General features: G+C 43.9%; 2 protein-coding genes across 2 annotated transcripts in view; one reads left to right on the top strand and one right to left on the bottom strand.

The window, feature by feature from the left end:
• Positions 1–459: 459 nt before the first annotated feature.
• On the top strand, positions 460–21,185 carry SGPL1 (sphingosine-1-phosphate lyase 1). Its single transcript, XM_010076372.1, has 13 exons — positions 460–626; positions 2,517–2,584; positions 4,510–4,657; positions 6,309–6,388; positions 7,838–7,966; positions 14,945–15,033; positions 16,173–16,278; positions 16,744–16,842; positions 17,884–18,033; positions 18,293–18,531; positions 19,198–19,344; positions 20,330–20,450; positions 20,550–21,185. The coding sequence occupies exons 1-13, from the start codon at positions 494–496 to the stop codon at positions 20,688–20,690; spliced, it is 1,650 nt and encodes a 549-aa protein (XP_010074674.1). The 5' UTR covers positions 460–493; the 3' UTR covers positions 20,691–21,185.
• Positions 21,186–24,995: 3,810 nt separating this feature from the next.
• PCBD1 (pterin-4 alpha-carbinolamine dehydratase/dimerization cofactor of hepatocyte nuclear factor 1 alpha) overlaps positions 24,996–27,553 on the bottom strand; it is a gene marked incomplete at its 5' end in the record, with an annotated part of 4,412 nt that continues 1,854 nt past the window's right edge. Inside the window, 3 exons of the mRNA XM_010076373.1 lie at positions 24,996–25,094; positions 25,647–25,727; positions 26,079–26,210. Of these exons, the coding sequence (XP_010074675.1) occupies positions 24,996–25,094; positions 25,647–25,727; positions 26,079–26,210 (312 nt within the window). The remainder of the gene's footprint in view (positions 25,095–25,646; positions 25,728–26,078; positions 26,211–27,553) is intronic.

Here is a 27,553-nt window from a genome sequence, read left to right as displayed (position 1 = left end):
TAGTACTGAGTACTTAGACTGATTTTGATGGTACCTGATGAATTGTGGCTCCTCAGATGGGTGTATTGCAGTAGTTCAGGTTTCACTTGACACCTAATCATTTCTTAGAAAAAATACAGAGATTAACTCTGTTGCTTCTCCTTGCTTCTTGCAGGCCATGTTAAGGTCTGTTGATGAGTCTTGGGACTGCGAAGCTTGCGTATCTTACTTGTCTGCCCTTGGCCCTTTTCTGTTGAGTATTTGAAATCTCTCAAGATGTGTATTTGTATCAGCAGCTCTTGACTAGAAATGAATGACAGCTATCTCCTACCTGTTCTCTTTACAGGGATTAAGGAAAGCATGGGGTCTGCTTTCCTGAGCAGAGCCTTTTTTAATAGACAATAGACTGATAGACTTTTTGATGCCCCGTTTGTGTGCATTTGAATTTCTCTCTGTCTCATTCTTGTTTTCCTCTGCGCAGGATGCCATTATTCCCTACAAGGAAATCCTCCAGATGTATTGGGAGAAAGCAACGAGCTTTGTGAATGCCCAGTGCGATGGACTTGAACCCTGGCAGCTGGTGGGGTTGACGTGTGCTTCTACGCTTTTAAGTGTATGGCTGCATGGCTTCCTCTTTCAGTCCGAGAGTAAGTATTTGAAATGGGGGATTTTCTTATGTTTGAGGGGAAGGGAGGGAGGACGGAGGATGAAACAAGGCCAAACACTTGTTAAAGCAGACTTTCTGCTGTCAACTGGTATTGACAAAACCCTCTTCCAAATGAAGGTCAAGGCCAATCTGGTCAATGAAACACCCCCATTCTTTCAGAGGGTGCGGTAGGCCAATCTGGAACGTGCCTGCATCTCCTTCACTTCCTCTTGACTCCTCCCTCTTGCTTTTGGCTAAACCATTTACTTATTGCAAAACTCTCTCCTTGCTCAAAACCTGGAGAAATTTATCTGAGCACGGGATTCTTGTGAACTTAGTCACTAGTGCAAAGTGTCTGAATAACTCTTGCTCTTCCAGCTGGGGGAGGAGACATGTTTCATCTTCAGGATGTTCAAGATAATTGCATGTGGTATTGTTGATTTTTTTTTTTTTTTTTTTTCTGGGGCATCTTCCTGTTTTGAGCAGTTTTTGGTATTGACAGCTCTTCAGTGAGATCTATTTTGATGAACCTGCAGTTTTTTCTGTCTGTGTGATAGTCAGAGATAACTACCTTGCCCTCAGAGGAGAACATGGTGGTTTGCAGTTCCCAGAGGCCTTAGGATTACACTACAGTGGCAGTTTGTTATACCTGAGTTTTTAACTTGATGTTTGCTTTTACTTCTGTCCATCTTTGTTTCTCAAGCAGCCTTTTTTCTTTTTAAAGACAGGAGTAGCTGAATAGTGGGAATGTCTATGGAAGGAACAAATTGTATGAAGCTTTTACTTGGGTTATGTTAGTTTCTTGGCTAGTGTTTGTACTGTCGCACAGTGTTTTTTTAAGTATTGACTAATTGTTATGAGATCTAATTAGCTTGTCTGAATTTTTCAGGAGTTTGTAGTCTTCTTTCACTGGGGAAGTTCGTAGTGAAGCTGTACACACTAAAATGTGCAATAGAAATGTTGTTTTCGGAGTGTTAGTGAGTATTTGCTACAGAATGTGCCAAACTCTAATTGCTGTCCTCCTGTAGTTTTTCAAAATATATCTGAAGTGAAATATATATTAAGCAGAAGGGGGAAATGTAGATAAAATTGCGAAGTCCTAAAATGGTTGATTTTTAAAGTTTGTTTAGTTATTTTTTTGGTTTGTCTTGCAATTGCTGGTGCTCAGTTGAAATGCCTGTAGGACTCGAGGCACTTTTGGTGGCTATAAAGCATCTGTGTCATACTGCTTTCATTCCTGCCTTTGGAGCTACTCTGGGAGTTTTCCAGTGTTTGTCATCAGTGGCTTCTCTCATTGCAGTATTTGGACTGTGATGGAATTTCTGCTCTTCCCTCTGTCCGTCGCTTTCCCCTGAGTTGCCTCCCATTGCATCATACATTTCCTGTGTCGGATGGCCAGACACCCGGTGAATCCTTGTCACCTTGTGGCTCAACTATTTCCTCCTTTGGTCTGGGAGCCTGTTTCATATTCTTGAGTGTTTTCATGTTACAGTACTATTCTGGTTTGAAGATACAGAAAATAATTTCCAAAAGTGTTTTTGCTTTTTTCTGGAGCCCTTACCTGTAACAAATCCTAACGTCCCTCTCTTCCCTGTAAAATTCCACATGTGGGTGCAAATTCCCTTGTAAGTAAGAAAACAAGTCAGATTATTGTTTCCCATAGATGGCTGCTGCTCTGCAAGCCCGATGTTTCTGTACTGGGCTCCACTTCTGAACCCTGCTCTTTGCTATGCTAATCTGTCTCACCATGTCCCTGTGGTCACTGTGTTACTTTAGCCTGGGTCAGAAATACAGAGCCTGTATTGTGGGCTGTATCGTAAATGTTGTGCTCCAAGTCAGTTTTTTTGTTTCTTGAGTCATATTAGGCTAATTTCTGACTCTTGTCTTTCAGGTTTAGCATCTCGAACTAAAAAACAGTTCTTTAAACTACTGAGAAAAATGCCATTTGTTGGGACTATAGTAAGTATTTGGACAACTTTCCTTGATATTGTCCCAGGTCCTTGTTTCAGCCTGCACAGCATGCTCTCAGAGAACTTACAGTTCAGTGCATCTTTGCTGTCATGTCACTGTGATTGTAATGATCCAAGGATACAAATCTTGAAGGCCTTCTGCTGCCACCTGGTTTAATGAAAGATATGATTCTTACCTAGTCTTTTTGTAGCAGCGTTGCTCTCATAAAATGGGGGTGCCACCTTTTTTTTTCTTTAACCAAGAGTCAGGGAGTGCAGTTGCAGAATTTTCCAGTAACATTTCCTTGTTAGACTGGAAGAAAATAATTTTATTTATGGAGGAAGGGGACAGGATTGAACTTGAGTTGTTCTTTTGAAACAATGTATTATTCTTCCAGCAAGTGTGAGATAGCCTGGTGTTTGTTGTGCAACATGGAAGGATAATTTTGTTAATCAGATGACTGGCCATGGTTAGGTTAGAGCTATTAGACATAGTTAGCATTGTAACACAAAGATACTGGAAGTTTGTGTAATCATTAAAATGAAACAGACTTTAGTATTTGGGAGATGGGGATTTTTTTGCATAAAAGCTTGAAACTACATATGTCAGCGTGTTTTAGCATGTAACGACTTAATGATCGAGAAATGCATGGCTTGGTTTTTTTTACCCAGTAAATGATGGTAGAGCACTTAATGATTGCTCTTCTTTCTGCTGGATGTGTTGGAAGATTTATGTATCGATTCAGGGAGTCAGGTCTGTTACAAGCAATTTTGTCAAATGAAAGTAGCAAAGAGAAACTTTCCTTTTGCCATGGATGTGGAAGCGGTTTTCAAGTTTCTTCCCCAGCCCTCTGGAAGGGACTAGCATCTTCCACTATCATGTCAGGTGACCTAGCTTTCACCTTCTGATTTGAGTAGCCCTTGATCAGATGAATTAATGACTTGTTTTCTTCTGCTTATATTTGTTGTCTTCCTGTTAGAAAAGGACACCACCATCCAGGCCTCTTGTATGCAGTCCCTGTTTTGTCCAGACTTGCCTTCTCAGGGCTGGCACTGTTAAGTTTCCCTGTGCCGGAGGAATCCTTGTGTGTCCTATCTGTATACTGTTTCTGCCCTTTGGTAGGCTGATACTTGATAACCTATCAGTTGCTTACAGGGGGCCTTGACTTTGAGGCATTCCAATGTCCAAAAGTCTTTAAAGCTGATGATATCCCAACACCTGTGTTGCCTGCAAGAAGAATCTCTACTTTGGAGTGTGTTGTGAGAAGAAGTCTGGGCCTCCTGAATGTAAGGTGTGGGTGGGAGGAAAGAAATCTCCTCACTGTGCCTGTAGTGGAGATTTCTTTATTGTTTCTCTCTCTTTTCATATGTTTCTAAACTGTGTGTATGATGACAGAGGAGACCAGGTGCAAAATAGAATGCAGCTGAAGACTTCCACAATTTAAAAACTGACTTAAAAAAGGTTTGGTGGATAAAAATGCAGTATTTTTGGCTTAAGTTTATTTTATCAGGTAATACTCATCAGTATAATGAACGTACTCTGAATGTTGTAGTGGTGGTGTCTGTGCTGTTAAATGAAACACAGCTGAGCAGTGGCCCAAGTGCCACCCTGCAATTGCCCATAGTGGTTAGTCGGCCCAGTTCTGGGCTGTGCCAGTTACCATTCCCACAGGCAATTCCCAGTGTGGTTTAGAGACCAGTGCATGCCAGTTCACCATTCCAGGCAGCTTGTTTTTTGGAGGAAGAGGTTGGTAAGAAGAGTTGAACTGTGTTGCTGTCAGTTCTACTGTGCTTTTTGGTCAGGGGGCTGAAACATTTCCTGTCTATTCTGCTCAATAGTGTGGATGTAGCTAGTGAGCTCAATCTTGCATGCAGTCAACAATTATTTATAATATGGCCAGCACCATTGTTGATAGGATTTTCCTTTCTTTTTAGATTCAAAGGAAGATTGATGAAGCCTTGAATGATGTCACTTCCAGTTTATCCTTCTTGAAAGATGAAAAGGATTATATCAAAGCGCTGCCAGAACAAGGCATGAGCCAGTCTGAAGTACTAGAGAAGATGAAAGAGTACAGCTCAAAAGGTATGAGTGTGAGTCTGTGCTGCAGCAGAGGTGGGTCTGTTTCATAGACCTAACATTAGACTTAGTTTTAAATGAGATCTAATGACTCCTGCTCATGGTTTAATCTTAAATATTTCTTCCCTGATGTTCTTTGCTTGCAAATTTTTGTCTGCTTTCCTTCTGAAAGTGACCAAGATTGGTATTCATGACTTCTAAGGCTGTATTTGGGTATTTACAGTGAAATTCTGTTCCTTCCCCAAGACTTCTAGACTGATGATGGGAGAGCTGAGGAGAAGAGAAATATGGAAGCAATTATTTGAATGCATTTTTTATTACATTTCTGAGCAGTTGTCTTGATGTTCAACTTTTACCAGAAACGTGTTTTCTGTGAAGCCCCAGAGAATACTCATAATAAAAAAACCCCACAACTTCCAAGCAGGATTTTTAGGGAGTTTCCAAAACTGTCACTCTGAATCAAAGTCTTAATGGTTTGTACCTTGAAAATGCCATTTAAGGAAGGCAAAGTCATGATGTGCTTCTCCTGGCTTGAGTCCAGATAAGCAGTATCTGAAACTTAATTTGTGTTGCCTCACTCATGTAAATATCTCCACCCTGATTCATTTACCTATGCTCCTAACGAGCAAATCTGGGTGACTTGCTGTGCAGAGGAGCCCTGCTCCTATCCCAGATTTGAGAAATGCCTTGAATTTTCTGCTACAGCAGTGCATCTGCTCCAAATTCAGAAACAAACAGTTTTGCAGTGAAGTATCCTATAACAGCTTCCTTCTTTTCTGCTTTTATGTGTTGCTTGTGTGTCTTCTGTCTGTGCTTTCCCTCAAATGACTATTTCCTTCCTTCACTGAGTTCTTCTTTCCTTTTTTCTTTTCCTGTGGCCCCCTCCATCCCACACTTGTGCACGCCCCTTTGAAAGTTGTTTGGGAAATGAGGGTTGGGTTGTGACTGTGTTCACCTTACATATGCTTGTGAAGCTGATGCTGTTGAGTTTTATGAAGGAGGCTAACAGGAAAGGGAGCAGATAGCCAAAGAAGTGGGAATACACCACTGCTGGGGTGTTTGGAAGCAGGAAGTTAGTTGGTTAAGTTCCATCACGTTGTGCAGTGGGTTGAAACACTTTTCAGCAGGGTGTGCTGCTGATGCTGTTCCACCCACCTGCTCTCATTTGTTAAAGCTTCAGCGGCACATCGTTTTGGGTGAAATTTAATTGAGGCAGCTGGCACTGTAGGTTTTAGCAATACAGGCCTGACATTTCTATCTCTTCTCAACTTATGGTGTTGATGGGTGCTCTTTGAAAGGGGCTTTAACTTTAGCCACTTTAGAGTTCAGTTGGCTGGACAGTGGTTTGGGGAGACTGAGTGGGGATTTCAGTGGATGACATATTAATATAACTGCTTGCTGCAGCTAGATGTTGTTTATGTGCAGAGTCTTTAGTCATCATTTACTTGCATTTTGCTAAGTTCATGGGATACACGATGCCAGAGGCTTAGCATTGCACAAAGTTATTTCTGGCACACAAATACTTGTTCCTCATCAGTGAAATCTCAAAAGATGAATCCTCATCTGCAGAGCTGGTGGGAACATTTCTCTGTGCACTTCTGCATGCTTTCTGAGAATGGCCGTGTTTGCAAGCAGTATGCTCTTCCTTCTCTTTCAGGAGACGTACGTTGGCAGGATGGGAAGGTCTCTGGGACTGTGTACAGTGGTGACGAGAAACTCACCCGTCTGCTAGTGAAGGTAAAGTGCAAGCAGTCTGACTTTGCATCTTTGTAGACATCCTTAGCATCCAGGGTGACCAGAAACCCTTCAGCATCTTTCAAAATAAATAGGGAAGATCTGAAACTAAGACTGCTCAACTCTGAGAAGAGAGGCTAGGGTAAATGTAGGTGGAAGGGGAATTATTAGCAAAGCATTTGGGCAATGTAAAGCTGGCCAAGTGACTGTCACTGCGAGAACACTGTGTAGAGATAAGGAGGATCCAGTCAGATGAGATTTTTTTTGAGTAAGAAAGTGTGAAGCTGGTTACAAGTGAACTTGGAAACTGGCACTGACCTTCTAATTCAGGGAATGGTAGGAAGTGTAAAATTGCCATAGATCAGCTTCAGCAAGCGCCCTGACAGATGTGCCTTTGCTATAGGCTGGAGTGAAAGGATCCTTGGCTGTCCTGTTACTGGGAGGCTGCGGAACTTTGTACTGGAACAGCTTCACTGAACAAAATGGAATTCCTCTTGGTTTAAGCAAAAAAGAAGTTTGTAAAATGATTTTTGGCAGTCCAAATCTTACAACAATGGAGCATGTCCATGCTTCAGTGCTGTCTTTGTTAGGTCTGATTACCTACTCAGGAACTTTTCCCTTTGACAAGTTTGGAAAATAACCTAAACAGCCCAAAGGTCTGTTTTCAAATATTATCTACTTCAAGAGGTTTTTTTGCTAGAAAGGGAAGTCTATCCTTCTTGCTCCTGGGAACACTTTTTAAAACAGCTGTAATGAGCAGTGTTGGTGGTTGCTGTTGGTGTTTTCTTCTGTTTGTTGACATTTTCTTTGCCACTTCTGGGGAAACATAAAGCTCAGAGCAGCCTTTCTGGAGGGGCCTCAGCTTGGATTGAGTGTTGTGGAAACATTCCCTCTGTGCTGATTATTCGCTGGTTTTTCTTTTAACATCCTTGCGGTTACATTTGATCTCGACTGCAGGAGGTCGGAACTGGCCTGTTCCAGCCTTATCCTGTGAGCCCGCAGTTGCAGAACAGCATGAATTACTGGTTTCCACAGCCACTTTTGTTGTGGTGTGGTTGGGCAGTTGTGCTTTTCTAGTTGTTTCATAATTAACCTGTAATAGTAAACTTGAAAACTAGTTCTGCAAAGTAAGTTTTTTGGCCTGTTTTGTGTAAAGCAATTGTAGGGGTGTGTATTGTGTTCTTTTTGTGAAAACAGCTAAACAATTCAACCTGTCTTTACAAAAAGAAATATTGTGATATAGAATCACTCCAGAGGCCAGAATGCCTTAGAAAAACATAGCCATAGCTTCCCAGCTTGTGATATTTACTTGCAGCAGGAGTTAAGTCCAAGGAGATCTGCAGCTGAATGCTGCTAATTTGCTTATACAGTGTGTATGGCAAGTTCCCAAATTTGCACTGATAATTTAGTGCTTCATCTGCAAGGCTAACTTTCTGTCTTTGTTTTCTGAAGGTGTATGAAGAGTTTGCCTGGAGTAATCCTCTCCATCCGGATATATTCCCTGGTTTGAGGAAGATGGAAGCAGAAGTAGTGAGGATTGCCTGTACGCTCTTCAATGGGGGCCCTCACTCTTGTGGTGCTGTAAGTAGCCTGTCTTCAAGTGTCCCATGAACATTTTGGATATTTATGACTTTGATTTAGCTGTAAATGGACCCTCTGCTACCAGCTGAGGCTGAGGTCAAGCTCATTCTGGTATGTGCCCTGCTGCCAACATAACTGTACAGAAGGTAGTTGCTAATTGCTCTTCTTGGTGAAGCTTTATGAGAGTCAGTTTAACTCGGGGAAGTAGTTCTTTAAACAGGACCATTTATTTCAACTTTTTTTCACACTCTTAAATTATGCAGGCTTGATGGCCATTGGAAAAGAGCAGCAGTGTAATGTAGCCTGGCTGGTTATCAGCGGGTGAACAGAGCAGTGTCACTTTGAGTAGCTCCCCTCAGTTTTAATCTCTGAACGGGAAATCTGTGAGCCTGCCAGAATGCTAAGATTGAGGAAGAGGCTGGCTGTCTGTCTGGTCACCAACAAGCAGCTTGAAGGATTGGTGATCAAGCAGGCATGGCACGTATTGTCATCTGTCCAGCTGGAAAGCTGTCTTTCCAGGCTTATGTGGCCTTCCAGTGTGCTAGGGTGGAAACCAGTTTTAAAGCCTTGATAGAGTTCCTAGCAAGAGTCCAGGTGTGTGTGTGCTTAAATTGATGGTTTCAGAGTTGGTCAAAGAGCAAAAGTTGTGAACTTGCATGGTGAATTATTGTTATAAAAATCAGCCATGTTGTTTTACACTACTCTCTCTTGCTTGACCTTTTTGGTGTAAGGATCCTGAATTTCTTAGGCCAAATTGTCTCCCTGTTTACATGGTGCACGGGACACTGAGGTCTTACTCTTGGCATGGTGGTCAGGTGCAGCTGTGAAACAAACGGGCTGCTTAATAACTTGCAAAGTAGTTCTATTTGTAGGAAGTATCCAGATGAGATTTCTCGGAGACTGAGTTTGCGGTGGTTGCTGTCTGTAAATATGCTGAGGAGGGAGAAGGCCAGCAATGGTCAAGGATCAATATGGGAAGGCAACGTTGACATGAGAGCTTATGAGATGAACTGTCTGTGAATGGGCTTAATCTGACAGCTGGAGGCTTGGTTGTGCTAAGGAGGTGAGTACTGGAGTAGCCTTATAGTAGGTGTAGTTGGGATGAAACTCCAGCTGGGTTGAAGATGAAACTTGACTGTGCAGTGTCTGGGAGTGTAAGATGTGAATGCTGTTGACAGCAGGAGGTTGGGCCCTGTGACCTGACTTGTCTTCTCAGGACTGTATTCCTTGTGCCCCCTTCCAATTTAGAGAAGGAACGTGTCTCTTTGCTTATAAAAAGCTTTTAACCTCACTTCATCTCCTTCCGGGTTTGCAGTGCTGAGAACACTGCTGAGGTGGTCCCTGGAGTGGGGAAGAGGCTGGGTTTAAAGCTGTTGAAGCTCATCTTTATCAACAGTTGAGATGCTGACTGATACAGCAGTCAGATAGCTCTGTGACACTTACTGTATCCTTGGAGAACTTTGCTGAAGCTTGCAACATGTGTGCTCAGTTTTTGTTACCTGAAGTGTTTGTTGTAAAAGCGTCAACCCTGGCCCTGTGTGCTCTTTCACCGAAATTTAAAAGTAGAATTGCCTAAGAGACAAGGTTCAGAATGGGTGAAAAAAACAGGTCCAAAACAATCAGACAGGGATTGCTTCCAATGTGAGACCTCCACAGATGCTCTCAGGGGGATCCTGCTTTTCCCTCTGCTCCTTTCTTCTTCCCCTCCCTTCCAAGGGCTGTGCTGCAAAGCCACAGATGAGGTTCAAGCAGAAGCAAAACAACTGGGGAGGCGTGCAACCTGCTGTGGAGTCACATTCTAGCTGGTTGAACAGTCAAATTTGCAGGGTGAGAGGGAGGGTTAAAAAGTTGATTGGCCAGAAACAGAAGATTAATTGCATCCCTGTAATTATCTTGTCTAAACGAGTCTCTCCAGTGGACTTTTTGTCTTCCTCCCATGTTGTCCTTCCTGACTGCGAAGTGTCTAGAGTTGTTAATCGTTGATGGAGAGGTGTGGGTGGATATATGGAGCTCACGTGCTCTTTAAGTAGTTGGACTCAAAGGCTTATTTTGTTTTCTTCTCCCCAAAACAGAGCTAGCATTTCAGAATTATTTCTGGAGGCTTGGACAGTTACAAAGTAATTTAAAAAGAGCATTTTTTTCAAACTGATGCTGTGCTTTCTGTCTCTGGAAGGCCCTGCTGTAGCTGGTCGCCCAGGCTGCTGCAGTTGCACCTCAATAATTGGTGAGGCTGTGAAACAGAGATGGCTAAACCAGGGAGGGTGCAATGCTGTAAGTTATCTTTAAATTGATCTGTTTAGGAGATGCTGCTGGCATTTTCTACTAAGAAGGCTTCTGATTTACTCGGTTCAACTTTTGCAGTGTTGAAAACTGAAACAAATTTTTTTTTTTTTTTTAATTTTGTCTCTGCCATTTCTGAGAAGAAGTGTGGTTTAGTGCCAGGTCTCTGTCCACTGGATTTACCAATGTGATTTAAGCAGCTGGGACTGCTTGTCCAATTTTGTTGGTGCCTGGTGATGGCCCCTGAAGGCAGATGGAGCTTGGTGGTGTTTCTGAAGAGTGTATGCTGTGTGGAAAAAACCCTGAAAGTTTCTGTCTCTGCTTCTCAGTGAGGCAATTTCACTTCCTTTGTGCTCTGATTTCCATGACAAGTTGCAGAACAGCACTTTAAGGAGCTAATACTCTGCTGCTTAGTCTGGGAAAAGCAGCACCGTGACACATTTGTGCCGTTCCCAGGGCTTTCCGCAGCCTGGGGATTGCTGTGTGGTCCTGCCCTCTGTCATGTGGACAGCTTCCTGAGCAGGGGACCTGGAGAGCTTCCTCTTTGAAGGTTTCTGGTGTTTAATAAATGCTAAAATGAAACATGTCTTTTTAGATTTAGGAATGTTAAATCAGATGAGCAGCTTGCATTATTATACAGGAGGTGCCTTTATTTGAGACATGGGGGCTATAATTCTTGGTTTAAACGTGGGCATAAAATCACTAACAATGCCCTTGGTGGGGGGTGTGCAGACATGCCTTTTGCCTTAAATTGCACCGAGAGATGTTCCAGGTTTTTAAGCAGTTTTTAAAAGTAATCATTTTCAGCAGTGGATGGATGCTTCCTATTTCTCACTAATTACTACTTTTGTTCTTACTTTTAAACCTGTTATGCAAGAGCAAAGAGAAAGGAATTAGTGATTTTTGGCTCCCGGGAGATTCTAATCACATTCTTGCAATGATTTAGAAAGACTAGTTAAGCTCAGCAGATCGAGGAGGAATGGGGGGAGTTTGTTCATGTCTCATGTGTGCGTATTTTCCTCTTCACAGGGTGCTTTGTTTTGCAGTGCTGGCACTGTGGATTTCCCCTCTAATCTGGAGAGAAATCACCACTTTTATGCAAGCTTCAACGATTTTTTTTGTTTTTAGTAGTTTTTTGAACTTTAAAAAGAAGGGCAGTTTTGAAGTGCAGGGAAAATTGCGGGGGAGGGGGGGAGTGTGAGTGTGTATTTGATGTCAATCTCTCTGTGAATTCTTCTTTGCACTTACTTTGCAGCTGAGGACAGGAGAGAGAGGCAAAATCGACAGATGCAAGCCTAAGCCTCCTGTAGAAGCTGGCTTGTCTCTTCCTCCCAAGTTCTGGGTTTTCCAGACTTTGTCATAGAGCTGGCTGTACATTTGAAGTAGGACTTGAACAGGGAAACATGAGTGATGTGTCTTGGAGGGGGGCTTAAACTCTGCAGATCTGCCAAGTTTTATCTGTAGTGATGAGCAGGTCACCTTGAAAGAGGCAACTAGTGGAATTTACAACCTGCAGGTTTACAGGGATTTTATGTGAGTCTGCCTCTATGTTATGACCATGCAGTGATATATTTTACTATAATGTTACCTTAGAAATAAATTATAGTTCATTTTCTTATTCAGAGGCTAGTTCAGCTCAGTGAAACTTATGGTCAGCTTGGTCTCCAGGGTCTGAATGAACATGTGTTTCCTAAGGTGAAAATGCAAACAAAGCTTTAGACACAAACCAAGGTCATTTTATGTCTGACAGTTTGACAGTGACATGCAGGTGACATGGCTGAAGGAATTATACCGTAGGGACTCTACCCCTTACTGCTGTTTTAATGTTGAGGTTCCAGAGCACTGGGATTTGGAGGTGGGGGGCAGTAGAAGGGCTATACAGAATTTAGAAAGCAGGAGGGATATTTTTTCCTGTACTTTCTCCTCTCCTCTCCCATGTAGAAAATAATAAATAAATCAAGAACAAAAAAGTATTGTTTGCTTGCCTTCTTCCCCATGCTTCATCTGGCTTTTGAAGATAGCACAGGGTTGGAAAGCTGCTTAAAACAATGCCTGTTTCCAGCCCCTTTTCCTCATGGCATCGCTTGAGCCTCTGGACTTTTATTTAGAGGAGAGAAAAAAATATTTGTGTGAGCTGTTGGCGGGTGCTGAATCACTGCGTGTTGGCCAGCTGCCAGCATGCCCAGGGAAGTTGTACCCTGTGACAGTGATTCAAGCCTTGGCTGTAGCAGAATGAGTTTGCTGTTGATAGCTAAGCTGACAAAGCCTCCTGTAGAGGAGCAGACTCCCTCTGCAGGTACAAACCACGTGGACCAAAAGGGTTTTTGCTGTCATAGCGGTGCCACGCTAAAGGTGCTGCTGTAGATCAAGCTGCTCTGGCATATCTCTGTGGCAGAGAGTCATGTTGGTACTGAGGTGCTGACTCTTGGCCAATTTAGGAAGCTGATCTGGCTGAAATTCAGCTTTTTGGGTGGATTTTCAGCTGCCTGAACAGGCTTTCTGTGTGGTCATCTGCCTGCCAGTGTTGGTGCCTGGGAGGAGGATCTGTCCTGGATACTGTTCCCAAACCTCCATCTGACCAACTGCTGAAAACTGTTGACTCTGACCTCCCAAAAACTGTGTGTGGCTCAGCATTTCCATGCAGGTGATAAGCCAGACTTTGAAGAAGTGTTTGTCATATGTAAGGGCAAGATGTTGTTGTTCTGATGAAAAGATCAAAATGGGAATAAGACTGTAGAGAGGCTGCTCTTTGAAGAGCAGATTATTTACCTGAGAGTAGAGGTAGGGATTCCTTGCTCAACAAGGAGCAGGCCTGGTGGCACAAAGTGTCTGGTGTTTGGTAACATGAATCCCAAAGTTTTCACAATCATTGCAATATTGTAAGCAATGTTGCAAGCAGTGCTACAAGTATGCAATAATCCCATTCCTCTTCTCCCAGGGCTCAGTAGGAAAGCAATCGGTGTTATACCAGCTGGTTTTTTTTCCTGAAGGTAGAAGCTGACAGCTTCATAGATCTTTTCATAAGAAGGATTGAGAAGTGAGTGACACAGCCCATAAAATGCTTAGGACATTGTGTTCCTGCTACCATGTATTTGCTTCACAGCAGATGCAACAATTTCTTTTTCCAGTGTGAGTCTCTGTTAGGGTATTTCTGTGACAGCTGTTGCTTTACAAACTACCAAAAAAGCAGAAATTGTCTGTGGTGTGACAGTAATTTCCACACTGCCTGTGGTAGCCGCTGCTGCTAGCTTGGATTGTGTTAGGAACAAATGTGGCAGGCTGTTTCATGTGTCTGTGAACTTTGTTCTTTGTGTACTCAATGTTTAGTCATTGTCATGCAACCACACTTCTTTGCATTTTGGGGGTTTTGCAGCTATGTCAGCTGGGAAAAAAACAAAAGAAAACCCAGACTAGCAGATGTCATAAGGCATGCAAATGTGATTGAATCCTTTTTATCTTTATTTTTTTGGAGAAGAGGTTAAAAGGGAAGTTGCAGTTGGCTCAGCAGGTCTGAGGATCAAAATTAGTCCTTCATAAGCACTGTAAGTGGCTTTTGATTCCTCTGTTTCACCTGCACTTCTGTATCCAAGGTACCCCCCATCCTCAAGTTACGGTTCACCCAGCATAGCAGTAAGTGGGTCCTGCAGGCTGCTTGAAAAAACAGCCTCACATTTTACTAGGTTAAAATTTTACTTTGAAAGGTTTGTGCCTGAACACTTTTGTGTCCCCTGCATGTCAGAACTCATAAAGGCTAGCTGACAAGAGACAGTCCTTCCACTTGAGGAGTTTCTTCCTGTAAAGAGTTTCATTTATTATTTGCAACAGCTCTTGAGTTCTAGTATGCAATAGTAAATTTGATGGAACTGTTTGTATTTGTCTCTTCCTCTCTTCCACCTCATGATGCAAACCCCTCATTTTCCTATGGTCCGGGTAAAGAGGGCTGGGACAGCAGGGGTGGTGGGTTGTGTGGACACTGAGGGACTTGCTGGGGAGTGTAATGCAGAAGTTCCTCCCAGTGTAAAATTGCTTGGGTCTTTGAGGACTTACAAGCTCTGGCCTGATGTTGACCAGACCTAGGCTGGCCTCTGCAGAGAGAATGCAGGAGAGGGCTCTGTGCTTTGCAGTCCTGCAGGTTCTGGGAAGGTTTTGTAGCTTAGGAGCAGTGCCAACCCTCAGCTGGCTCTGTTCCCCAGCATGGCACTGCTCCAGACCTAATAAACCCTGCTGGACTTCAGTTAACTTAATACAGGATCAACTTTGTTGTTTACTTGTATGTGGCATAATTAATCTGTAATCTAGACAAACAATCCTTGGGTAATCAAGAGCTAAGTATGTACTAGTAGTTTCATGAGGAGCAGTCATGTTTGGCAGCTAGTGATTGTGCAGTATGGTCCCCTCTTGTCAGGCTTTTGAGTTGGATTTTTTTGTTGTTGTTGTTTTCCCTTTGCCCCTTCCCCTTTAAACTGAAAAGTCAACATTTATTTAAATGTGCATTTTCAAGCTGAATGTCAGAAAGTTACCATGAGCTTTTCAATGCCTTCTGTTGCCCTTGAAAACCTGAGCTGGTCCTGTTCATCTCTTGCCTCTGAAACATTTCTGGCCAGAGATGCTGTGGCAGCATCCCCTTTTTGCTTTTGTCTTCTGCAACATCTATGTAGGTAGTAGTTTTTCTTGTTTGCTGCTTTTCTTTTGTGACAGATGACATCTGGTGGGACTGAGAGCATTCTGATGGCCTGCAAGGCATACCGGGACCTGGCTTACGAGAGAGGCATCAAACAGCCAGAAATGTGAGCAATACCTCTGTGGCTTTGGGAGCTTGTGGGAATTATTGTTCCTCTGAGTGGAGGTGGCTGCTAGACCCCTATATTCCTTCATTTCATAGCTTGTTACCTCCTCTTCCTTGTCCATCTGTGTCAGAAGGAGAGAAACATGGGTCGAAAAAAGTGGTGCAGAAGCACAAGAACCTTTAAGCAGCCTGGGAGGCATGAATGTTGCTGGGGGACTGCAGTAGCTATGCCGTAAAGATGTATTTTGGCAATACCTGTGTGCTGCTCTAGACAGAGCCTGCTCATTTCTGCTTTGGGTCCCTCTCGAGCAGAGATTGGCAGGCCCTTTGAAGTGTTTAAGGGGTTTGATTTATTCAGATCAAAGAGGGTTTAGCCTGAAAACTCTGAGACTAAAGTTGGAGCTGAAATGAGGAATTGTGCTAATCATTACACTGCTAATAGAGGATTTGCTCTCTCTAATGTGCTGCTTTTTTTTAGAGAGTGCATCAAAACTGTTTCTCTGGTTAATTGCTTACAGGGGGAAAACAGAGATGCAACACTGTGGTGTTCATCCTCTGCTGAATTCCTGCAGTTCTTCCCTCTCTAATGTTTTTGCATGCTATTAGAGGCCTTGATAAAGATATGATGCTTCAGAAAAGAAGATTAATTAAGGATGATCTGACACTGCCATTAGAGATGAGAGATGGCAAGTAGTTCCTTTGGTGTATTTATGCTGCTCCTTTCCTTTTGTATTATCATATGCCCCTCCTGGGGAGGGCAGCTGGTTGGAGATGATACAACATTGTCTGATATGGCAAGAATTTAACTTTCTTGGGAACTTTGGTTCTTGGTTCACAGAAGACCATGCAGTGGAATAGAATTACTTTAATAGGTTTTCTCTGGGTTGTTTGACATGTTGTCCATCATTGTAGTTCAGAACAGCACGTGGCCTCTCATCTGTCCCAGAGAGCATTTTCCCCAACTTTTTTATTTTTTCAATCTGTATGATTTTTGGCTAGTTGAAACATGCAATTAGACTATTTGTGATCTGTCACACAGAAATATCTACAAGTAGATTTTTTTTTTTTCTTTCCCTTTCTGATCATGGTAAAGGCTTAGGTGCTGCCTGGGTTGACATACACAACCTGTTGCTTTTCTAGGTTGGTCCCGGTGAGCGCTCACGCAGCATTTGACAAGGCAGCACACTACTTTGGACTGAAGTTGATTCACATACCGCTGACCAGGGCTATGGAAGTGGATGTTCAGGTACCATTTTAGGCAGCATGGCATTCTTTCTGTGGGAAATTAGTGTGGTACAGCAAATAGCAAGAAATCTACCTATTTAGGCAGCAAGTCAGTGGATGGAGAGGGATGAATCCTTCCTGGAAATTGGGGAAAATGGCAGGAGTAAGTGCCTATCATTACAGATGAGGTTTTGTTTGAAATACTTTGTCCTGTGTGATTCATTTAGAATTGAATAATTTATGTATTTCAGAAACAGCCCCAGATTTCAGATGGGGATGAGCAAAAGTGTTCTAGTATTTCCAAGTGGATGAGTTAAATGACTCAGCTGATGTCTGCTGATGCTTGAAGCTCATTGCTTTGCTTTCTATGTGCTCTTGTGCATTGTTTTTTTAAGACCAGGTGCTGCATGTTTTCACTTTTTATCTTTTTTGGCAGGGTGGCACTTGGTAAATGGAATGTGAGCATCTTCTCTGTTTAAATCTTCAGGCAATGAGGAGAGCTATTTCGAAGAACACAGCCATGCTGGTCTGTTCCGCTCCCCAGTTCCCGCATGGAATTATGGACCCAATTGAAGAGGTGGCAGAGGTAGGGTGCCCCTGGGATTTCTGGGTGCTTCATCAATAAAACCAGCATGGCCTTCTGTACAAGAAGAGCAGAGGGGTTCCAGGATGCCAACCAATGAATCTGGAGGGAGGAGCAGACTGGTTGGGGGGCTATTACTGTCCTCAGATAAGGTGCTAACCAACAGCAGGGTATGTAGCACACAATTTGGAAGTGAGAAGGAATATGGGACTGTTTTTTTTTGCACTCTGTGACTGCTGTGAGAAGGTGGGCTTTAAATGCCAGAAATTATTTCTGGGCATTGTCATAAAGCTGTTTGTGTGGGGCTGGATTTTAGACTTGAGCTGGTGCATGTGGTGTGTCATAGCAAGAGAAAGCAGCAAGCCTTTTGCATGTGCTTTGTCTCTCTGAAGTCCCTGCCACAAACTTGTGCTGTAACTGAAGGTATGTATTGTGTATGTGACTTAGAGCTCAGCTGCACCCACCGCGAGACTAACCAGGACTAATTCTTTGGTATCTGAGGGGATATAACAGCGAAATAGTTGAGCTGGTAAAAAGGCTTTGATTTAGACCCTATTGGCTGTAGCAAACTTGGTGCAGAAGTTGGAGGAATGCATGGAGGGAGTAGGAGTCAAAGGGCTGGGATCTTATTTTTCAAGCACTCCTCTTGATTTTTGTCTCTGTGCTCCAGTTATTTATTTTGTATGTGACCAGCTGAGGCCTCTGACCTTCTTTTCATTTGGATCATGCCCTTACACTTTATTGCAGATACTCCTTTGAGACCAAGTTGTCACATTTCTTTGGCAAGTACAGCAAATTGCCAAAATGCCATGTTGTTTTTCCTCTTGCTGGCAAACTTCAAATACATGGAAGGCAGGTGAAGACATCCCACAAGTTCTCCTATCCTCAGTGGCTTGAGAGTGGCACAATGCTCCAAAAGGGTCCAGGAAACCTTTAATTGTGAAATGCAGAGCAGCTTTTGGTGACTGGAGTTTGGGTGCCCCGACCACATAGTTTTCTTGCCTGATTGCACGTTACTCACCAGAATCTCTTGTTCACACACAGCTTGCGGTGAGGTACAAAATCCCCTTCCACGTGGATGCCTGCCTGGGTGGTTTTCTCATTGCTTTCATGGACAAGGCAGGGTTCCCTCTAAAGCGTCCGTTTGACTTCCGTGTAAAAGGTGTGACCAGCATTTCTGCTGATACCCACAAGGTAAGAAGGAGGGGAGAAAGGTCTTCCAATGCTTTAATTTCTGGCAAGTGATTCCCGATGCCATCCATGTCTTCAGACATTTGTGCCCTGCTATGTGGAGGAGTGCTGAAGTGCGGGGGTAAGGGCTGCCCTTTTCGCATGCTTTGTGCAATGTGCCAAAGTATGTGCAAGTGGGATTTTGGTGACTGTGTGCAGTGAGCGCTTGAATGTGTTCTTGTGTCCTCCTGCTGCTTTTTAATGCTTTCTGTGTCCCTTGCAGTATGGCTATGCTCCCAAGGGCTCCTCGGTGGTGCTGTATAGTGACAAGAAGTACAGGAGCTACCAGTTCTTTATTGCACCTGACTGGCAAGGGGGCATATACGCCTCCCCCTCCGTGGCAGGCTCCAGGCCTGGTGGAATCATAGCTGCGTGCTGGGCGACTCTGATGCACATAGGGGAATCAGGCTACATCGAGGCTACGAAGAGGATCATTAAAACGGCTCGTTTCCTTGAATCAGAGTACGTGCGTGCCTTGGCATTTTGATCATACTCTTTAACCCCATTCTGGACTCCTCCCAAACTGCTTTTGTTTCTCTTGCAACTTTTTCTTTCCCCCTGGAGAAGCTATAGCATGTTACCTGCTGGGTGGGGATCCACCGGGCAGGTATGGGAGAAGGTGCTTTGTTTATGCCCAGGTTGCTGCCCTGTGCCAGACAGCTGAGAGGTGCTGAGAGGAGGGGGGCAGGCATCTTGATTTAGCTGACTTTGCTTTGGGAGTTTCTTCTGCCTCAACCATGACTGAGAGGGAATTAGGAAGGAGTTGCTGAGGATGAGGAAAGAAGGGTTATACTATCTTTTATTGGGGTGCTTGTATTGCTGTGGGAGCTGATATGCTGATATTTTTTGCCATTCTGTTTTCCCTTGCTGCTCTGTCCTCCTCCCTCTTTTCCATTTCTTCCTGAGTGTGCTTGACTTTAGGGCCTCTAATGACTTGAGTCCTCTTGCAAGTCCCAAAGGCCTGGGCTCTGGTCTCTTTGTGTGATTTTTTTTTTTTTTTTTTTGGTATGGATGTGCTGTCATCGGTTCCCTTCTGTAGCTTTTCCTTTAAGGGTCTAGATAGATGGACAGAATGTCTGGCCCCTGAAACCCTGATCAGTCATTTCTATTTTCCTTTTGCTTTTTCAGGTTGAGAAAAATTGACAGCATCTTCATTCTTGGGAAACCTGAGGTGTCTGTCATCTCCATCGGTTCAGACACTTTCGACATTTATCGATTATCTAACTTCTTAGCTGCAAAAGGATGGAACTTAAATGCCCTACAGTTCCCATCAAGGTGAGTGTGCAGAGACCAGTGCAGTGATGGGTGTAGCCAGGGTATGCAAGATGGTCATCTTCAGGCCACGTAGCTCTCTTGATTTGCTGAATGATGTTGTCCATATCTGATAAATTGTATGTAGACTTTTCCTCTGTAGAGAAGGAATTACTTTTATAATTGTTACTGCAGTGAGGCAGAGACAATAGTAATTTTAATGAGCCTGGCAGAGAACATATCTGAGGCTCCCTTTCTATTTACCTCTGTCTAATACAAGCAGAAAAATATAAATAGCCAGGGCTTTATCTCATGCTAGCTAACTGAGGGTTTGGAGATTGATTTATTTTTAGTCTCTTCTTGAATTAAAAGAACAGTGAAGGGCTGATCATTTTCAGTGATCTTTCCAGCCTGGTGTAAAATGATTGTTTGTCAGGGAGTTTCCTTGAGTGGATAGTAGTTGTTTTTTCTGTGGGTAAAAGGGGCAAATGCTCTCAGATTTAGCTGCACTGAAAAAATTTTGGACTTGCAGTTAGTATTAAGCAAAGTCGAGAGAGACTGAAGGGATAGGTCAGAGGTGTGAGTAGCCCCGTTCCTTCTGGTGGGTGCTAACTTCCATGCTGATGGCTCATTTAAGCTGGAGAGGGAAATGATGGCAAGGATCACTGTGCTTGCAGGCAGCTGCATTCTTCTGACCAGAGGTACCTGGAATAAGGCAAGAAAATTATAGGCCTTTAACTCTGTACAGTGATATTAGGAAGGAAGGGGGAGTTGCCATTTTATAAAAGAGCTGAACTCTCTGCAGCTTGGTTCCAGCAAGTATTTTGCAGCTATTGCCTTTAATTGGAATGGAGTGGATCATCTTCTCACATTATACTACCAAAATGTTATTTTAAGGAGATGTATGGTTGTTGCTGGCCAAGGAAGGACTAGATCGCTGTCAGTTGCGCAGAAGACGTGGAGCTGTGCATACCTGAGATGGTTAATCTTTCCCCTTTCCTCTGCCCAGCATTCATCTCTGCATTACACAGTTGCACACAAAGCCCGGTGTTGCTGAACAGTTCCTGAAAGATGTCAAAGACAGCATTGAGGAGATCATGAAGAACCTCAAAGCCAAGACCACAGGCATGGTAAGGAGGCTAGCATATAGGGAGGGTGCGTTTGGGGTGAGCGCAATTTCTCTGATGGCATTAGCGATCCTATGTAACGACTTCCTCTTCTCTGCTTAGGGAGCCATCTATGGAATGGCCCAGTCGGTCCCAGACAGGAGCTTGGTAGCGGAGATTTCTCAGGCGTACTTGGACGGCCTCTACAGCACGGATGTTCCTTGCAGTGAAAAGCACATGAACGGCTCTCCCAGCCACCACTGACTGTAGTGCAACAATTGGTGCCTTGCCAGCTAGCTCTGGGGTGGTTCTAAAGGTTTCCTAGGGGAAGAGATTGCAGTAAGCCTTTGTTCCTACAATTGCAGGTCTGATGGCGGCTCAATCTGGAAAACTTCCTTCCCTGTCTTAGTCTGTTCTGAAATCTGTATTATTTTCATGCCCAACTTTAGTTTTAGGGCTTTTCTTCCCTTCACCCTGCCTATTTTCATCATGGCTGTTGGTGGTGAGTTGAATCTCCATTCCACAACTCCAGATTCCTCAGGTATTCTGTGTGTCACTTCATTCCTTGCTGTGTCTCCTCCTCAGACCTGGTATTCAGCCGCTGTCCAGCCAAGTGTTAGATTTGACTTCTCATGTTGTGTTCCAAAGCTTCATTCTTCCCAGAAGTTGAAGATAGAAAATAAATAGAATTTTTTGTTTTCTTTTAAGTATTCCTGCAAGCTACTGCATTTGACAGACTGTGCTGGGAGCCTTGTATCTGTGTAATGCAGAGCTGATAAATTGGGAAAGGGAAGATGGTCATGTATTCTTCTTGAAATTCCCTCTGGAGATCTCAGTGAGACTGCAATCAATATCTGCTGAGAGGAGAAAAAACCCAACACAAAATCCTTTTCTGGAATCTCTTGGTTTGAATAACAGCAGAAGTAGAAACCAAGCAGGTGGTGTAGGGAGAGGAACTGGATGGTACTGAAAATCCGAGATACATAGTATCTGTTTTGCTTCCCTGCCTCTTCTAGAAGACATGCATTTACCACCTGGAGTGCTTGTTGTACCTTGCACAATTCTGGAGGGATGTGCAAACCAGTGAATTCACTGTTCATAACTTGAAGGTTTTGCACTATCTCACCATGCTGTAGTAGAGTCAGGCCCTGGTGTGTGTCATGGCCTGGGACTTCGTGTGCAAACGGATGGCACCAAAGCTGACCTTTTTTTACCATGGTCTTTTAGTATAAAAGGGTGATTTTTGTAATAGTAGTAATCTTTGCTCTTTGCACTGATTCTTTTAAGGCACATTCTCAAAAGGGCATTCACCATTGTGCCTTGATGCTTCTCTGGCCTTTTTTGTGGGATACCAGGAAGGGTTTGAGGGTTCAACTGTTGACTGCAGCATTTGCTGTGGTCGTTTCCTTATGGTACTATTGTGAAGAAAAACAGACAGGCCTCAGAGAAAGTGTGCTTGCCTACAAGGTAGAATAGTCGTTGTGTTGACCCAGGTCCCCTTCACAGTATTACAAAGATGCTGCTGTAGCTCTGAGAGGTAGATGATAGGATGCAGCAAGTTGGAGGTATTCAAGCCTTGGGCATGTGGCTCATCCTTCCTATTTTTCTCCACTGTTTTTGTGTTGAGAAAGCTTTCCCAATGCGATTTGTGAGGCAGTTGTGGCCTTAAGGAGAAGCTAGAATCTCCTGAGTCATTAAACAGTGGTGGAGTTACTCCTGCAGGGCTTACCCATGTGTTTCCTCTCAGCTTTTTGCCTGCTACCAATGGTTTCCTGGGCAGAGTTCAACACTTGGGAGAAGACTTTGTGCCACATCTGCAGCATCTTGTGCAGGGCGTCTGAAGGCATCTGTCTCTCTGCTGTAGTGGGCTTGTTAGCCCTAACGTGACCCTCACTGGCTTACCACAGCTGAAGCACACACTTGCACAATAATTACACTGAATTAGAAGGTTACTTACCAGCCACTGCACACCAGTGCAGCCTTGGCCTCTGTGATTGTGGGAGGAATACTTGTTTTTTTAACAGGTTTATTCTCAGTGCTAGGAGACAAAAGTATTTTGGCCATCTGCCCTTAAACTGATGACTCTATGCATGTCTCTCAGCCCTTTTGAAAGCATAGCGTTTGATTGCCTGATAGTCTCTTGATGATGTTGCCAGCTCTGGCAATCAGCATTTATGTTGGACCTATTTATTCTGTTAATGTGACCATTACTGCATCTCTGAGTTTGCTGTATTTTGGAGACAGTCTTAAGTGTCTGGCTACTGTGATGGTTCTCTTTGGAACCAAGATTTAAAAAACAAAAAAAGGGAGGTACTCTTTGTTTCTGCTTTAAAAGAAAGAGGGGGTAGGTTGGAGTTGGACAAGGGAGAGAGAAATTATCTTCTCTTCCCTGGTTGCATTCTCCTCCAAGGAAGAAGGGGGATCTAACAGATCAGTGCTCCATTTCAGGTTTTTGGATATGTTTGAAGATGTTATTTGTGAGTCAATGTATTCTATTTTGGGCTTCACTTAATATTTGTGGGTTTAACTGTTCTATGTATATTTGTTCTATACTGTAAATGTAATCTGGTCAGGAATAGGTCACTGTAATTTACCAGTGTGTAGTCTTTATTCACCCTTGTCATCTAACATGTAATCTGCATCTCCTTTATCATGCCAAATGGTCTTAGGAAAACGGTGCGATTAATAGGCTGTATAATTATTTAAAAAACAAAACAAAGAGGAATTTTATGGACTGGATTATGATCTGAAACTGGATGGTACTTCAGACCTGGAGGGATCTTTGCAACTATTAATTCCTGCAAGATTTCTGGCTGTCAGGTTTTCCAAGCAAGACGTGAAATTGGTTGCTTGTACAAAGCACTCCCGAGGGATTTACATGCTCTTAGGTACTAGACTGAAGAATATCTAGTGGGATGCACGAAGAAGAGATGAGTCTTCATGCCATGGATTTCATCTGCGCTTTTCTGATTACTTCGAGGAGGAGGGAGTGAAAGGGTTGCGTGCAACACAGTATCTTGCCCAATAAATACACATGGACTTTTTAATGAACAAGTGGGACGAGTTCATCTGATGGCAGTATCCTGTATTGCTCTCATTTGCCACTGTAAAACTCTAGGCTGAAATAGCTGAAGAGAGGGTGAAAATGGGCCTAGTTTATATTAAAATGGTGCATTTACCTGTCTAGGCTTATTGAACTCTTGTTTTTCTGTTTTAATGCTCCTTTGAATGAATGGGGAGCTATTGCTCCTGGTCTTTGCTTATGCACAGCCTAGTCTGTGGTGGGGAGGATGGTTTATGAATCTTACTAACTCTGCCCGAGGGCTGCTTTTTCATTCTGTCAAGACAAAGGTGGTGTCTATGGCTACATCTTGTGTGTGATGTTCAAGGATGCTAAAAATTGTCATTTGAGAGCTATGGATTTTGTCTTAATACTTTACAGAACTTTAAGGGTTAAAAAATGAAGACAAAAGGATCTGAATTGGGTGTTTGTAGTGTTTCTCCCAGACTGTTTTGCTGAAAGCAACTAGTATTGATTTCACAGCTAATTTTTCCTGTTGTACTGAAAATGCAGCAATTTGGCTGCAGATTCCCTGACTGCCAAGATCATTGTGTTACTGGAGTGAAGATCTTCCACTGCCAAATCCACCTACAACCTCTTTTGGGAGGCATCTCACCTTAAGAAGCCCCTGGCTTATTTCTTGTGATGCTTTTGTACCTTTTGGTTGTGCCTTGGCTATGGTACACTTGTGATTTTAGCACAAGCAGTTGTTATCCGATCTGCTCTAGCTTTGATAATCTCATTCTCTTTCAGACACCGTTCGCTTTGAGGTGCAGGCCTGTGAAGGCACATGCCATTTCTCTGCGGTGCTTCATTAGGAAGCTTTTCCATGGCAGGAGCACCTTCCTGAGAGCCATCAGGCCTGTACCTGCCTTGGGAAAACCTGTTGGCATAGTTTTGACAGTGAGGCATCCTTCCAAACTTGACATCAGGTTAACCAAGATCTTTATTGTAAACATTTTCAGTTGGTATCCTACTAAAGGCTGGTTACAATAAGGGTGAAATCATGTGCCTGCTTATAATACTGCTAGAGAGAGGTTACAGTAATAACCAAATTGCACGTCACAGTTGCGGGTATGTTACAGAGAAACTAAAGGGTTCACGTACCACGTTTGGGGCAGAAAGCGTATTCTGGTAGGTAAAGAAGCAATAGCACAGTGGCTGGATGGGGTCAGGCTCTGGAAGGATTTACTGGTGGAATTGTGTAACGTGACTCCTGGTAAAAGGGCTGCTTAAAGCCCCAGTGGCTCAGTGGTTTGAGGCCTGGCAGCACACAGCTAACGAAGGGTTTAAGAATGAAAGCGGCGAGAGCAGAGATAGATATATGCATGGAGCCCAAGAAACGCCTCCATCCATCTGAGCTGCAGCAGGGAGTTTGGCATGGCGGTAGGTGGTCTGGAGCCAGGAACTAGCTTTGAAGTGGAAGGAGGCTGTAGGTGCAGCCATCCAGGTGAGACGCAGGTTGCGGCAGCGGCGGAGATGATTTTTGGCTTCATGTCTCTCTCTACTCAGGAGAGAGAAGCTGCAACCTGCTCGATGAAGCTGGCCAAGTTGATGTCTCGCTCCGATAAGCCTCCGCACTCGTGGGTGCTCAAGGTGATGTGAACCTAAAGCATACAGACAGACCAACCCACCAAGCGTTGCTGACAGAGAGCAGGAACCATTTCCCCCAGTGATGCAGACAGTTCGCATCTGATGAGGCAGGTGGCACTATTGCTTTGTCCAAACTTGTTAGCAAAATTTCCTGGGGTGGGAGAGGTGGTCTGGCATTTTGCCTGTTTTTTTCTTTCCTACAGCTTGTCTTGGCCACAGGCTGTCACTGCCACCCCTGCCTCGGTCACAGCAGCCAGTTGTGCCCACTTTTCAACTTGCTCTTTCTCCAGAAGCTTTTCCCTTTGCTGCTACTTCTGATACTGATTTTTAAAAAATGACCTTGGTGCCAGCCTACAGGCAGCTTCTGTTCAGCTGGATAGGTCAAAAAAGGGGAAGGGAAGGTTCTGTGGGTGACGGCTGTAGGCTGTCTGTGATATACCAAGGTAATGGCATCTAAGAAGGAGGTTTTCTTTCCTGAACAGGATTTGTTGCTGCTGTTTTATGCCTCACGAAAAGGATGTGTTCCCTGAAGAGCTCTGGCTGCCCCCACCATCCCTCTTCCTTACCTTATTGTACACATTGAACCATTCGGGGTGGTGATCCAGTTTTTCTGCCTGTAGAGCCACTCTGGTCATGAAGCCAAAGGCCTGCCCAGTGGAGTGAGAAGAAAAGTTAGCTCTGGACCACCTACCTTGCAATATGCTGGTTTTCACCCCATTGCTATTGATTTTACACTACGTATTTCTAGGTAACCCAACCAAATGCAAGGCCTGGGATGTTCTGTATCTTTGTTGGATTTTCCTGTTTTAGGGGAGCTTTTCCCAGACAAACGGTGTGCTGGGTCAAGCACTTTGGTGTCTTGGGCAGGTTATCTTGCTCAGCCATTACATTTCAGGAGAAACATGGAGGGGTTTCTTTGGCTCAGCCTTGCAGATGTGACTCCCTGCTCTGCAAACCAAGTCTCCAGCGTTATAAAACTCTACCACCAATCCTCATACCCGGTTGAAGTCCTTGAAGTGGAACTCTTTGAAGATGGCGTCTCTGCCTTCCACCTCATTCCACCCCACAGCTCTGAGGTTTGGCAGCAGCTGCTCCCTCTCCTCCGCGCTCAGCCTGTGAGCTTTTCCTGCCTGACACCACAGAAAGGAAAGGGAAGAGGAGCACATCAGCATGGCAGAGGTAGGATGAAGCAGGTGTTCAAGGCAGGGAGGCTTCCCATGGGTTGGGGAGTTTATGGGTCCATGGAGGCAGCTGCAGAGTGGGTGGGGAGGGTCGAGTGTGTACGGACCTGAACTGGGGGTGCAGATGACAGGGGATATCAATGCTGTCCTCTGCTCCCTGCCCTGGATGCATCCTGCCTGTGCCTAGGTCAAGTGAAGTCCAGTTTGTCACTGTTGTCCTTTGACTGCTTTACCAGTGTATACATGTATTCATTGCAGCCTGAGGTACTAAGAGATGATAGCTCTGTGAGGTTAAGCTCCCAAGTAGGTTACATATAATTTTCTGGAAAAAAAAAAACAAACCCTGAAATACTGTTATGGCTTCTAGAACTGCGGTTTCCTTGCTTTTGAGGTTTGTGAAGTACTGTCCTGAAGCGAGAGGGTTTTATTCACTTCCATCAGCACTGGAAGCCTGCTTTAGAGGAGAAAGAAGTGGTGTGAATCAGAGACAAGTCACACTGAACTGGAGTTCAGCTCCTTTTCCATCTCCCTTATGTTACGATGGAGTTTAAGAGGCTCTTTCTGTCTGTGATTAACAAAGGGCAAAGGGAGGGACTGTGATTTAGCATTGTCTTCCATTCTTGGGCAGAGCTGCTGCTATTTGTTTTTTTAAGGAGGGGGTGAAGCAGCAGTTCTTGGCTTTGGGGAGTGAATATAAGGCAAAGATGAAACTAAAATAGAATTTTTGGGGATGGGGACTACCTGAGCCAGCATATCATCTGGCTCAGTGGGGAAGGCAGGAGTGAGTGCAGAGGGGTATTGCTCTATCTGAAAGGTTGTGTTCTGGCAATTAAAATTCTTTCCTAGTGGGTGATCTGATCTTTAGGGTTGGTGAGAATTGTTTCTCAATGACAAAGACCAACATATTTGCGGTTTTCCTTTATGTGCTGTAGAGCAAAGTGTGGCAAGTTAGATGTGAGTCCCCACAAATGCAGCTCACTGTTTCTTGTGGGTGTTTGCTCAGCTTTTTAAGATGATACTTCTGAGCAACGATGCTCAAGCAAAGCATCTCAAGGGCTGCTGACCAAAGAAGGCAAATCATCCTTTCCTATAGTTCACCTACTCACAGGCTGTGCAAAACCAAAGAGGCAGCCATGGAGCTGATGTTTTTGTGGGTTCTTTGGTCTTGCATGTTCTGATGAAGATTGGAAAGATTATGCCCTATTCCCATGTTACGGGGTCTGTACCTGTCTGCATAGCCGTGACTCTTGTGCTTAGAGAAAGCTGACAGCTGTGGAGCACTTAATGAAATG

This window comes from Pterocles gutturalis, unplaced genomic scaffold (genome assembly GCF_000699245.1).
Source record: "Pterocles gutturalis isolate BGI_N339 unplaced genomic scaffold, ASM69924v1 scaffold19873, whole genome shotgun sequence".
Lineage (NCBI taxonomy): Eukaryota > Metazoa > Chordata > Aves > Pterocliformes > Pteroclidae > Pterocles > Pterocles gutturalis.
Note: the sequence above shows the minus strand (reverse complement) of the source record. Positions and strands in the feature narration are given on the sequence as shown.